General features: G+C 43.9%; 1 protein-coding gene across 1 annotated transcript in view; it reads right to left on the bottom strand.

Annotated features, from left to right (window-relative positions):
• MFSD2B (major facilitator superfamily domain containing 2B) overlaps positions 1–14,357 on the bottom strand; it is a 59,594-nt gene that overhangs the window by 37,097 nt on the left and 8,140 nt on the right. Inside the window, exons 2-3 of the mRNA XM_015407335.1 lie at positions 14,017–14,142; positions 9,554–9,678 (exon numbers count right to left, since the gene is read on the bottom strand). Coding sequence (XP_015262821.1) covers positions 9,554–9,678; positions 14,017–14,142 — 251 coding nt within the window. The remainder of the gene's footprint in view (positions 1–9,553; positions 9,679–14,016; positions 14,143–14,357) is intronic.

Raw genomic sequence — 14,357 nt, 5'->3', positions numbered from 1 at the left:
TCCTTCCTTCCGTCACAGATCTGTGCATTCCCCCCCCCCATAGCTAGCAATCCAAAACAGTCCAGTGGAGCCTGAGCAGTGAGTGCTGCCTTCTGACACACTTCCGGTGATGTCAGGGGGTGTGACATATGCAAATAAGTTATGCCAATGAGTTGTGCTAATAAGCTCCTGTACCTCTTTTTCTGGAGCTGTGGTGGCTCAAATGGTTAAGACGCTGAACTGCAGGCTGTGGAAGGTCAGTAGTTCAGCAGTTCAAGACCCGGGTGCCGCATGATGGAGTGAGCTCCCATCTCTAGTTCCAGCTCCTGCCAACCTAGCAGTTCGAAAGCAAGAAATTGCAAGTAGATAAATAGGTACCACTTTGGTGGGAAGGTAACAGCGTTCCGTGCGCCTTGGTGTTTAGTCATGCCGGCCACATGACCACGGAAACGTCTTCGGACAGCGCTGGCTCTTCGGCTTTGAAACGGAGATGAGCACCGCAACCCTAGAGTCGGATTCGACTGGCTTTCGAGCAAGGGAACCTTTACCTTTACCTCTTTTTCTACTAAGTGACCCCTGGAGGGAAGACACTTCAAAAGTTTGGAAGAAGCATCACCTAGATTTTAATTGACAAATGAATGTGTCAATGGGTGGCACTGTGGGGTGATGTGAGGAAGAGTACTATAGAAATATCCTTAATTATTGTTTGGTATAGTGATGATGAAGTTATGCAGCCCTTGTGACTATTTCGCCCACAGAGACAAGGCAGTACTTCAAGCAAGTACATTCTATTATTTTTCGACCCTGTGTGCAGATTCATCCTCTGCACATATTAATGCATTGACACCCTACACTTCTTTGGTTCTTTTCCCTCTTGTACCCCCAAATCGAGCCTCTGAGGTAAGCTGTGGAGGAGGAGACAGACAGACTAGCCCAATGTTACCCAGTGAGCTTCATGGCTGAACGCAAGCCTCCCTGATACAAGTTTCACCTCACACTTTCTATAGTTTTTAGTTTGTAAGCTTGTGGGCAAGCTTTGTAAGTGCACATCCATTTACTATACTTGCATAGTGCCTACTGGTGCTCAAATATTATGATTATTACTACTTCTAGTTCACTCTGCTGAATACACAACACAAGCCCACTTGTTTTTAGATGTACAAGAACAACTACGCAAGAGATGAGACCTCTCTATCACTGTAATATTAATATGGACCCTTATTAGTCAACCCTTATTAGTTTATGATACTGAATCCAATCCTGTGTCTATATATTTTGATGACAATGACTCCAGGGAAACACAGATTAGTCTTCAGTGTGTAAACATGGTTCTTTAAAAAAAGATATTTAGAGCTGATAAACCGCATTTCAGACAAGCTGCGGAAAAGCCAAGAGACCAAAGCTTTGTATTCTAAGCATGATAAACAGATGCAATCAATTCCCCAGCGCATGACCTGTAGCGACAGAATTCTCTAGTGTTCTTGTAAAGCTGCTGCTTCACAATGTAATTAGATGACCATGGATACAAAAATCTGAATGAACAGACAACCTAGCTTAATTCCTTCAGAACTCTACTTATCTGCATAATACTTTCCTATTATCCCTTTCTCTTTTTCTTTCTTTTTCTTTCTCTCTCTCTCTCTCTTTTTGTGATAGTGAATTGCAAAAAAAGAAAAAAGGGTAGAATGCAAGAGAATGCAATACCATTTTTCATGCTGCACTATAGGATGGGAAAGCAATACCAGAGGTTGGATGCAAAAGGGCACCAAGCCAAACAACCAAGACTTGACCTTGTGGTCATAATTCCTAACACTCATATAAGAGGTCAACATTTTTAGAAGATAGGAGGTACATGAGTCAGTTGTGACTCAGGTTAATTAAAAAATCTTTATACTGATTCTACTGCCCAAATACAGTATAATAGTGAAAACTACTTATTTCCCTGTCGTTTGGGGGGTCTGACACGGATGTCTTTTAACACCATGTTCATTTAATTTGTATCTCTCTGACTTGCCAGGTTTTTTTTACTGATCCTTATCTGCATTCACCTAAATTACTGGACATTTCAGTCCCTCTTTTACTTTAAGCAGACAACACAGTTTTATTTTCCCAAACTTGGGTCAGTCTTCTTTAGTCTTGGGAAAAGTTCCAAACTTATCGTATACATGAGAAATTATCTATTCATTTTACTAAAACTAAAATTATTAAGTTTGCACCTCACTCTTCGACCAAATGAGAGACATGGATTGTTAAGGGTGGAAGATCTGACAGGTTTCCTCTTTTAGGTATTTGGGTGTTTTATTTCATTCTACCTTGTCCTGAAGATGTCATAAACAATTGGTCACTCAGAAATCTATGGCCACTATGAAGGCAATTTTGCATTTCTTTTTTTCTAACGGGGCATATTATATTCCAGCTGCTATTAAAGGTTTTAACTCAACGGTGATATCTATCCCTATATGGATTTCTGCTGTAGACAATTCTATAAATATAGTCCTCGTTCCTTCGGGCAATTGGAGGGTTCCCGAGACGCATTTCATCTTTGGCCTTTAGTTATGAATTTGGTCTTAGCTCTATAGAAACCCATGTACATGCTTTTAATTTTTGGTTTCATCTATTTTTTGAGGCCCCTGTGGGTAGCTTGGTAAGCCTAACCCACAGGGACTGTTATAAGATTCCCTAGCTCCTGCTTGTTGAACAGAGGTTATCTTTTATAAATCTTATAAGGTGGAGGATCTTTTTTCTTCCTCCATAAATCAATTCAAAAAACATGTGGCCAAGCTGATTTATGCCAGAGATAAGAGCTATACTCATTTTGATGCTTGGAGGACATATTCTCCACTTGCCCTGGGCCTTCCATCTAAGGGTAAACTCTCTGCTTATCTAGACACCTTGGTTAGCCCAATGTTATGTAAGAACTTTATGCATTCACAATTCAGCTGCTCCTTTTCAGTGGTATTGCTGGGTCATCTGCTAAGGATCCCTTTTTCAGACTGGTTACGTCTCTGCCCCCTCTAGTCAGTGGACTCTCCTGTACATATTGTCCTGCAATATCCTTATGTGTTCCAGTTTAGGCTAAAATGGATTATGCCATGCCTTGATAAATGGACTATGCTTCCTCTAGCGACATTAGAGCAAAAGGTGCAGTTTCTGTTAGAGGATTCTGATTCTCAACGTACTTATTCTGTTGCTTGATTTCTAGAGGCTGCAGTGAAGTGTCCAAGGCAGGTGTTTTTAGACATGGGTTTTATTTAAGTTTTTCAGTTTCATTGTTCAAGACCTTGGTCTAAGAACAGGGGATGAAAGAAAGAAGGGCCGTGGGGCTCTTTTTTCCCTGAGGCACAGGGTTGCCATCCTCCAGCTGGGACCTGGAGATCTCCCGGAATTAAAACTGATCTGCAGCTGACAGAGACCAATTCCTCTGGAGAAAATGGCTGTTTTGGAGGGTGAACTGTCTGGTACTATAGCCCTCTGAGGTCCTTCCCCTCCCCAAATCCCTCTCTCTTCAGGTTCCACCCCCAAAATCTCCAGGAATTTCTCCACCTGGAGTTGGCAAACCTACTGAGGCAGCACATTTATACAGCTTCAGTGTAAGAAACTTAGAAGTGTATTCCGTGTACTTTTATGGCAAGGGCCCTGAAGTTGCAGAGTGATCTCTCACCGAGGTGGGTAGCCATGTTGATCTGAAGCAGTAGAACAAAGTTTGAGTCCAGCAGCACTTCTAAGACCAACGAAGTTTTGTTCAAGGTATAAGCTTTCATGTGCAAGCACACTTCTTCAGATACAGTGAAATAGAATTTCCTCAACCATTACATATAGAAGGGGGGGTTGTTGCCAGGAAGGGCCAATTAGAGTTAACACAGAGACAAAGAAATAACCAGTTCATGTAGCAGCTACAGCCACACCTAGGAAGAGCTGAATGACCCCACAGACTGTAAATTCTCTAGACACAGTGAAGCAACTTTCTTTTCTTATAGTTTCTAACCAGGGAGGCACAAACCATTCATGACTAAGGCTTTACCTAGGGACTCTATCTTGTCCACATGGCCAGGGACAATGAGGAGAAGTTCCAACCATAAGAATGCTGAACTTTCACTACTGCCAGATATTCTAGCCTCTCATAATTAAACATTGTTTAGGATAAATTCCAAGTGCAGGGAAAAGGGATTACATGTTTTCACTTTTTCTTTGCACCCTTGCTCAGCCTCAGTGCTCGAACAGACCATGTATATTCATTTTATTCATTTATTGAACTTCCTTATATTTTGAACACTCTTAAGCCTCATCTCTGGAAACCCGCCATGCCTTATTTGGTCTTGCTAGCTGAACTGCAGTTACAGGGAAGGGTAGCAGGTAAGTACAATAGCTAAACATTGCAAAATTGCGATACACTATCCCTGCACTAGCCTATAGGAGTAAAATGGGAGGTGCAGCAACTAGGCAGAGCCTCTAAGAGGCAACATAGGTATAGGGTGTTAGACATGCAACTCCATTTATGAGGAGATGCTCTCAGAGTTGCTGGTGGCAGTGGGCAATATCCAGTTTTTCTGGTACCCCCCAAAAGAAAAGGAAAGGGGCAGCATCACCAAGCAGAGACCTGAGACAGCTGCAGGGTTTTCCAACCTCCCAGAGACCAACCTGCAGGCCTGTAGCCACAGTGGGGTATTGGAGGCGGAGCCCAACCACCCATGAGCCCTGCCCCACCACCTGATGATGCCAGACACCCTAGCCCCACACAGGTAGAGAGGCTGGGAAAAGAAAGGGAAGCCTCCCTGCCGCTTCTGGTCAGTTTCATAGGGGCTGATCAGCTGTTAGGCTTAACAGGGGAAAGGAGGGGAGTGAAACTGACCGGAAGGGACAGGGCAGCTTTCCTTTCCTTCCCCAGCCTCTGGGCTGGGGGAGGAAAAAAGAGAGAGAGAAGGCATGGTGATGGTGGTGGGGAAGCTAATCTCTCTTTGTCCCCCATAACTTTCCATGGAAGGGAGAGGGGGGGGGGTTAGTGATGGTGGGGGGAAAGTCAACCTCCCTCTCTTGGCGTTGCCAGTCTCCAGGTGGTGGCTGGAGATCCCCTGGATTATCCTGATCTCCAGGTGGACTCTATGACACTATATCCCACTAAAGTCCCTCCCCTCCCCAAACCCCATTCTTCTCAGGCTCCACTCCTAAAATCTCCAGTTGTTTATTATTTTTAAGTATAAGAATAAGTATAATGGGTGCCCCACAAGGGGGGAAAAAATTGCCCTGCGAAACGAAAAATCCTGGCTACGGCCCTGCCAACCTGAAGGAACAAGCGGGCTTGCAAAAGCCTGTTCCTTCCTAGCTGCTACTAAGGCAGCACCACGAACAGACCCTGTTAAGCCTGCACAGATCTGTTCATTAAATGCATAATACACCTAGCTGTGATACTGTGCCGGCCCAGGATTATTGTACCCCATGGCAAACTGCTGGCATGGCATTTCCTAAGAGTGTACCATGGGGAGCCTGTGTGCTGTAATGTTTTAACGTCTTAGGCTACAGCTGGGAAGATCTGAGTTTTAATCCCCCACTCGGCCATAAAGCTCACTGGGTGGGCTTCAGCCAGTCTCTCTCCGCCAAGCCTACCTCACAGGATTGTTGTGGGGATAAAATGGAGGAGGAAGAACCATGTACTCCGCTGTGAGTTCCTTGGCAGCTGGGTGGGATAAGAGCATAATCCAAGTTTTACAAGGTACTAAACTGCATGACTTCCATCCTCTTCCATGTGCCCCATGAACACAATTCATAACATTCAAGAATGTGTGACAATCCCAGGATGTGAGGGCGATCTGGCTGCTACATCTGTCACCCCACTGATCGCCTGGGTTGATTCGGCTGATCTGGATGGCCAGGCGGGTGTCCCCTACCTCCCTCACCCCTCCATGTGCGTCCCTCCCGAAGCTGCACGCTCAGTCGAAGAGGACGACCATCCCAGATAGAAGGAGTGTACCATTCTTCGGTCAAGGGTATATGATAGCTGCGCTCCCCTGCTAGAACCTCCAAACAAGCTCAAGAATGTGTAACAATCCTACGTACATAGGAATTAAGGCCACCAAGTTCCGTAGCTTTCACTGCCAAGTGGTATGTATAAAATTATAGCCTTAAGGAGAAAAGGGTTTCTTCATAAAATATTGCAGTTTTATACAGAAGGGCAGGAACGCTCTAAATCCCCCCAACGATAACAAAAGCAACCACGATGTCACCAAAAATTACATTACCTGACTAATAATTACATTTTTATGAACTTTACCAAATTCATCATCAAGGGACCATAAAAACTGAAAGAAAAATACAAGATTAACACACTGAACTCAAATTGATGAACTGGAGTTACTCCTCCTGCGAACAGAACACGTGTTACGGATCCAGGCTGCCTTTCCTTTCCATAATAGCTGAGAAGCAGTTCTTAAGGATCTGGTGACCCTCAGGAACTACATGAAATGCCCCAGAGAACTCACAGATCTACCCCCCCCTTTCATGCATACTGCAACCCTAAAGAGTACCCTAAACTCAAAATACTGAAGGACTGTGTACTTCCAGACATGACTGCCTGCTAGTTAAGATCTTCAAGTGGAGGTCACTGTATCTCCCCACTCTCAGAGGTGCAGTGGAGGGGAAGAGTCAACAGAAATAAGCTTGTAGAACACACACCTGATCACCTACCACCTAACCTCTGTCTCAGCCAGGTGAAACTATGGCTGTGGTCACACAGGCAGCTTGGCACGATATGGTGCTGCCTCTAATTGTTCCCATTTAAAGTGTTGTGGGGCATAGCACATCCTGCTGTGGGTTGCCCACGTGGACATCCTGTGGTCAAACATCCACATTACTGGAGCGCCTCTGCCATGGAGCGCGCTGCCTGGTCATTTTTCAAAATGCATGTGTGCACATGTGCTCTCATATGTGCGCATATGAGCATATAGGCAAAAATTCCAAAAAAACCCCACCCTAGCGGCGGGAACGGACCTGCAGGTTCAGACGGCTAATCTGTTCTGCACGCGCTCCCCCGCGTTCAGACATCTGGCCACGCGCAATGAATGGGCGGGGAACCAAAAACACTATTTATGATGTGGTGCCTTTTTAATCTAGCTCCAAGTCGTCCTAGGACGGGGTCAGTATGCCTGGGGAACACCTGACAGATGTGGCCGTGTGACTACGCCCATTTGATCCAGAGGGGAGGGATGGCTATGTCGGGCCAAACTGCTCGTGTGATCACACCCTTTGTCTGACCCACTATTCTTTCTAATGGACATGCTATTGGCCACTGCAGCTGATTGTAAATTATTACTCATGTAGTTTTCATGTTTTTATTTGTATATTTGCTTTATGAGATGTCTCATAAACCATGGACTGAGAGGTGGTTCCCCCCCCCCCCACAGGACACAAATCTTTCAAATAAATAAATTAACAAAACAATGAATACACACAGTGCAAGGGGGATTTCAAGCAGTTCCCCCTGCTGGCTGCAGGCTTCCGTATCATGTCCTAAACTGTGCTTGTAAGAAGCTGTCTCTTTGGGATGCGGGGAACGGCAATGGGACGGAGAAGGAAGAAAAGTTCTTTTCTGTGAACTTGCTGTATTTATGCTAAAGTTGAATTGTCAACACTATGAGGTTTAACATGTATTGTGTGAGAAATACATTAAGAATTTAGGCCTTGAGAAAAATCAATGATCAGAACTGATAGATGAAGTTGCAATAAAGATTGGTATGCGTTCCATGAAAATTTGATTACATTACTGCAATAGGATTTGTGCCAGGATACATACAATGAAATGAGTTAAATGAAGTCAAGAATTTAATTAAGACAATCATTAGTTCATGGAGGTGAAAAAAATCTGAATTATCGAGGAACCCTACAAAATGGAATAATTAAAATTATACTATAAGACTTATTTAATATATGAGAATATAGGAATAATATAGAATAGAAAAGTGATAAATAAGCATTTGGAAAACTGACATTGTGTGCTGGAAGGAATTAATTCTATTGAATAGGCTGTTAAGAAACTGACAAGTATACATAGTGAAATATTTATTTATTCAAAATAGCAATGAACAAAAAGGAGAAATACAGAATCAGAAAAACGAAATAACCCATGCAATAACAGCAGAATAGATCATAATGATCTCCCCCAGATCACTTAAATATAAACAGAATAAATTTAAAAAAAACAACAGAAAATTATTCCAGCTGTACATAGTTCTGCTGTGCAGATTTTCTGATCCACTCTCTAAGGCCATGCTCAGAATTAGCTATACGAAGGGTTACCATGTTTTGAAAAGCAAATAAGAGGACATATTTCTTGACTGACTGTTTTAAACAAGTGATCACTATGACAAATCTCATTTTAAATATCTCTACTATTTAAACTGTGATTTGCTACTAACTAGGAATACTCCTAACCTTCCAAACCAAAAAGAGGACATTTTCATCCATTTTTTAAAAAGAGCCCAAAAGAGGATGGACACACAAAAAAGAGGACAAGTCCCCTACAAAGAGGACATCTGGTAACCCTAAACTATAAAGATGCATTGTGTTTAGTTTGTGAGCTGCCTCAAGCAGGTCTCTGGAAAAGTAGAACATATATGGTCCCTGCCACACGGCAGGGAAACGGAGGGCTGATCTGCGGCAAATGTGAGCCGCACCAAAGTTGGAGCGCCGCGGCGGGATCCCACAGATCCCCGGAGCCGCGGCGCGTCTATTTACTAAATAGATATGCAAGACCCTCAATAGCACTATATGTTATTTAGTAATAGTTAAAGCATGAAAAAGGAGGCATTTTGCCCAAGTACTGACTGCTAGAAAGTCTGTTGCCTATTCCACCAAGTTACTATTTTGCTCTCGGAGCAGACAGATTTCCTCTCGTTATCTCCCTGGTCTTCTGTGCGGACTTTAAACCATTCACCCAAGCTCTTGGCAGGAGCCCATTAAATCTACTATGAACTTTTCTCTACTGGCTTGTTAAATAGTGCCTATTATAGTGCAACACAATTCCCGTAGCAAATATATATGTGTGTGTGTGTTTGCTCTGAGTTCCAATTTTTAAAAAACTCACTTAAACCAAGGAGCTAGATCCAGACCAGCACAAGCAGCGTGCCATTCTTGCAACAGAACTTCCCCAATTTCCCATTCTTTTCACAACCGCCACTACTCCTAGGACTGTGCTCTGAGGGCCAGAAAGGGACCATCTGCAATACAAGCATGGTAAACTGCAACTGGGGCGGGGGGGGGGAATCCTCCTTGCTAAAGTGGAAGTGACTTCCTGCAATCCTAAAACACATTTACCTGGAGTCTCACTGGGGTTTGAGTAACAAGGAGAGGACCAGGTTACACCCACTCCTAACTTTGTGTTGGATCAGGACCTCATTGTTTCGGAACTCTTTGCCCCCTCTGTGTTTTTTTCTATGGCTATACAGCCGCTGCAAAACTCTGAAAATGGGATTAAAAAGTGAAAAACACACAGTCCTCTTTTAGGGAATGGGCATGCTTGCAGAACACAAAGAAAATGCAAGCGATAAGCAAAGGATAAAGCAAACCTAATGGCTATTCTGCTTACCAAGGCATGAGTCGGCCAATTTTGGTCCATTTGCTTTTGCTAATAAAAAAGCCAGCGACGGGATCTGCAACCGCTCCACAGGCTTTCCCGACAAATAGCACCAGAGAGGCATGAAACGGAGTGATCTGAAAGGCCAAAGAGTGCAGCCTGCTTTACACAAGGCTTCTGTGACAACACAATTAAACAGCACAAAATAACTTCCAATGAACCAGATTTCGGTGCGTTAAAACATGGCAAGAATGTTGTTTATTGTGTATTATGGGAGGGTGTGTTTTTCTTAATCGGCTACTTGCTTCTAGGCTATATTTTTGGTCATTTGTTCCTGTTTGACAGCCTTTAGTACCTACCAGCATGTGTTGCTGTATACATATTTATTTGAAGTTATTTCTATTCTTTTCTTAAAATATAATCAAGGCAGTTTTCACATGGATACCTCCCTGTTACTCTGTCATATTAGAGGAACAGCAAATTAGCAAGACATTTGCAGCCCACAAAGGGGCACAGAGATTCATAAACTGTGCCCCCATGGGGAACTTGCTGGAGGTCTGTGAAATAATAACATAAATGGGAGGATAATTGAAGCTTTTCCAGAAGAAAAAAGAGCAACAAGTGTTGAATTAAAACCCAGATACTTCCGCACTCTCATGCAGCTTTAAGTGTTGCTTAGTAGCAAGTAGCAAGTAGGAATGGGCTTGTCGCTCAAATACTGCTAGTGAAAAAACTATCATTCAAGGCTCTGTTTCCCCAATTACTTGACAGGAACACTAAAGCTCAGCTAAAGTACTGAAGACCTGTTAATTCTGACTCCTTTCAGGCATCCTCCCACGCCAAGTACACAAATATGGCAATCTGCATAAGACATGCAATCCAAAATGCTTAAGAATCCCGGCTACATAGTATTTGAGGGTTTGATTCAGACAGTCATCTCAGCAGCATGATTACTTCCAACACCATTCTGGTAGGACGTTATTGGTCTTTGAAGAGGAATGAACAAATTCCCAAGCACCTCTGCCCACAAGATAGTTCACTTTCCTGTACTTTCGACACCTGTAAGCGTACATGTATCTGCTGTTGCCATCTTGCAGTTTGACAGAAGGTATCCAGAGTTATCCTTCATTTAAGCTGGTGAAACTTTTTACACAAGGTAAATGATAAGGAGGGAGAAGATGATATGCAGATGGCCACTGATGAAGTACTACATTCTGCTATGGGACTACAAGGCATAGAGGCAACAGGGTCAAATCACTGATCTCACTATCTAAAGGACAAACTACATGTTACAATGTAGTCTGCCGTAAGGACCACAGCTGTACTTTACCTATGAGTTCCTGGAGAGAACTCCTTTTAAAAGCACTGTGGGGGCCCAATTCATATCAGGACTGTCACAAGGGGTGGGAGGGAGCTCCTGCCTTCTGCCTGCTCCACAGCCCCAATCCAAATTGGGCCCTGTAGTGCTTTTAAATGGAGCCCCCACTGGGAACCTGCAGCTGCAATATGGCCGCAAGTCCCCATGGGGACCCAGGTACCATTATAACCTGCTATCTGGCCCTAAAGCAAATATTTCTTTCAAGAACAAAACTAACCTGCATAATTTAGGCATGAAAATATTATCCCAGTGGGTTTAATTTGAACTTTAGTACCTTCTAGAAACATTGTAAGCATCCCATCTTCCCAATATGCCAGAGATCCACACATTACTGGATACTGCCCTATTGTAGCCATTCACCCCTTAGATTTCCCTATTCAGGCAGGGAAACCCAAGAGGTGAGTGACTTACAACAGTGCAACAGCAAACAATGTATGGATCCCGTCAGTCCCTGTTTATGTGTTCTCTTATTAGAGTGGCTGCTACTCCTCCATCCATACTTGCTCACATACAAGGAAATGCATGGTAAAGTTTCCCACTCAGAATGTGGGCGCCTCAGACATTGTGGCTGGCAACCTCATAGGCAACACACCTCCCAAGGCGTCAGGGAGCGTCTTTAGAGAGGACAGCATCTACCCCTTGTAAGTAAATGTAAAACAGAGGCTGTGGTCACATGGGCTGTTTGCAGTGATATCTTTGTGGTACCCTTGCGGGTTTAAAGAGCAAAGTCAGACAGCAACATCTGCCTTCCGTCCCCCAGTTGTTGCCACCCTGTTCTGACCCGCCTTGGATGCGGAGTAACCAGGCACCAGGGAAAGTCTGGTATTTAAGGATGCCAGTGCTTTCACCCTGCATTTCTGGCTGTCTGAATGCAACGTCAAGCCGTTTGGGAAGTCTGAACCTTCCCTTCCATTTCCACCTCTCTTTTTTTGGATCAAGTATGAACATAAGCGCATAATCACCCCTGGCGTTGTCAATCACCATGGCCAAGTAGCCATTCTGGATGGGGGTCCACGGGGGAGTTGCTTTTGAGTGACAAATCCCCCCCGAAAACCTCTCTCTCTTGTTTCTGCATCAGAGTTGCTATTTGAGAGCATCCCATGACTGACACAGGGGTAAATGCACTGAAGTCAATAGTACTACTCTCATGTAAAATCTGCACTTAAAAAAAACCCAACCCATTTATTTCAAGGAAGAGAGGCGAAGGGAAGGAGGCTGAGAGAGGCCAGGGTACTTGGCAGACAGGTTGTGGAGCTGTCAAAAAGGAGCCAGAGCTTTGGATACACATTTTTGTGCTTGGGTCAAAGACCAAAAAAATAAATAGAATGCTGCAACAATCTGAATGATGGACCATGGGGTGAGCCCGCAGTGAAGCCAGTTAAGGGTGGGATGTCTGATCCTTTCTTCCCGCAAGTATTTAAACCTCCACAAATAGAGGAGCAGCCAGATTGCACCAAGCCCCCAGTGTGATTGTAGCCAGAGACTGAAGTTTGCAGCAGAGCATCACAGTCTGTTATACAGTGAGAACGATATTCACAGGAATGTGATAAGTTGATTTACCATTCCAGCAAAAAGGGAAATCCGACAAATAACAACTATGGTGTCATGCATTAACTGAGGACTAACCATTATTGGCTGCGGTCACACAGAGCATTTGCCGCGCTGACGATACGGATGGTAGGCGGATTTTCCGGGCGCGATCACACCACAACATCTGGGAAGCGTAGAGCTCCCGTGGCTAACCCGAGGCTTCCCGCCGAAGATGCAGAGTAAAAAACTAGTACCTCGGAGGTACTACGTTGCTTTGGTGTTCCACTTCTTGAAACTATGAGGAATTTCAGACAGGCGATATATTCCGGTTCAGGAATGGTTCCCAAATGGTTTCTGGTCTGACATTTCAAACAGAACCGTTTTAGAACTGGTTCCCTACCGGAATATATTTGTACTTTCACACACAAATGCTTCTGTCACGTTCAGGAAACAGGGCTGAACCGTTTTATCTATAAACCACTTCCAAGTAGTCTTCAGCTTCTTCTCCCGGATCCGAAACACTTTTTTCTGCCGTTTTTCGCCCGCGCGGGCAATCAGCGGCTTTTTAAAAACCGTTCGCTTTAGAGCGCTATAGCGCTATGACATAACAGCAAAACAGCATTATAGCAATCCCATTGGAATGCCTGGAGTGTTGTGTTATAGCGCTATAGTGCTCTAAAGCGAACGTTCAAAAGAAAAAAGCCGGCGATCGCCCACGTGGGCGAAAAATAGCAGGAAAAAGCCGTGCAGTCTGAAATGGCAAACCGCTTCAGATCCAGCTGTTTACCGGTAGGGAAAAGCCATGTGTGAAATGGCAGCCCTATACCGGTTTACTCCACGACGGATCAAAAACGGCTTCAAATTGTTTGGGTAATGTGAAATTCCTCTAAGTCTCCTTGTAAGGTTTTTGTATGAAGAAAACTACGTAGAAAGATATTTTTTGAACAATACCTTATGTTTTGTACTTGGACTGGGTCCTTTATAGTGAGTTATTACAGGTGTTGGTCTGTTTGTGGGTGTATTCTATCAGCTTGGAAGAAAGGCAGAATAAATATGTAGTAGTTAGATTGGTAAAAAAACCAACAGCTCAAAATAACGTCTTCGTGTTTCCAATAGCACTTAAAAAAAGATGTCTAAGAACAGAGGAAAGTGTTTACAAGTAGAATGATCTGAACAGCAAGTAAGAAGACAAGAACAGCTGAAGACCTTGTGTTCTAAGTCAGCAGTCCCCAATCTTTTTGAGCCTGTGGGCACCTTTGGCATTCTGACACACCATGCCTACTGCAGGCACTGCCACAGGATGTCTACCGCAGGAGGCAGAGCCAGCTTACCTTCATGGACACAGGGTGCTATGGTGGCAGCGACTGCCAAAGCAATGTTTTTACAAATTTGCACTGCCAATCAAATCTCCAATAGCAAAAGCCACTTAGCTACAACCACTTTCTAAAAACATTTGGGGGAGGCACCAGGAAAGGTGTCAGCAGCAGGCACCAAGTTGGGGGGCCCTGCTCTAAGCTGCACCTGTAGCATGACCAAACAGTTTTAAGTTCCCTGAATCATAGGTTACCTGAGCAATTTCTAAGAGATAGATCTGCAGAAAAAAGGCAGTGGCACTGCTGGCAACTTGATTCGGAGCCCCTCCAATGGCGTAGCACAGCTTGCTGCACACTGAGAGCTTGTCTTCATGTCTGGGCTGGAAAAATAAGAGACAAAAATCACAGAATGTGAACATTTTGCAATAATATACAGGACAGGCTGAAGCACAAATTTATGTTAGTACTGTAGCACAGCTTGCTGCACACTGAGAGCTTGTCTTCATGTCTGGGCTGGAAAAATAAGAGACAAAAATCACAGAATGTGAACATTTTGCAATAATATACAGGACAGGCTGAAGCACAAATTTATGTT

This window comes from Gekko japonicus, unplaced genomic scaffold, assembly GCF_001447785.1.
Source record: "Gekko japonicus isolate JY-2015 unplaced genomic scaffold, Gekko_japonicus_V1.1 scaffold239, whole genome shotgun sequence".
NCBI classification, from domain to species: Eukaryota; Metazoa; Chordata; class Lepidosauria; order Squamata; family Gekkonidae; genus Gekko; species Gekko japonicus.
The sequence above is the reverse complement of the archived record's forward strand: the minus strand, read 5'-3'. Positions and strand labels throughout refer to the sequence as shown.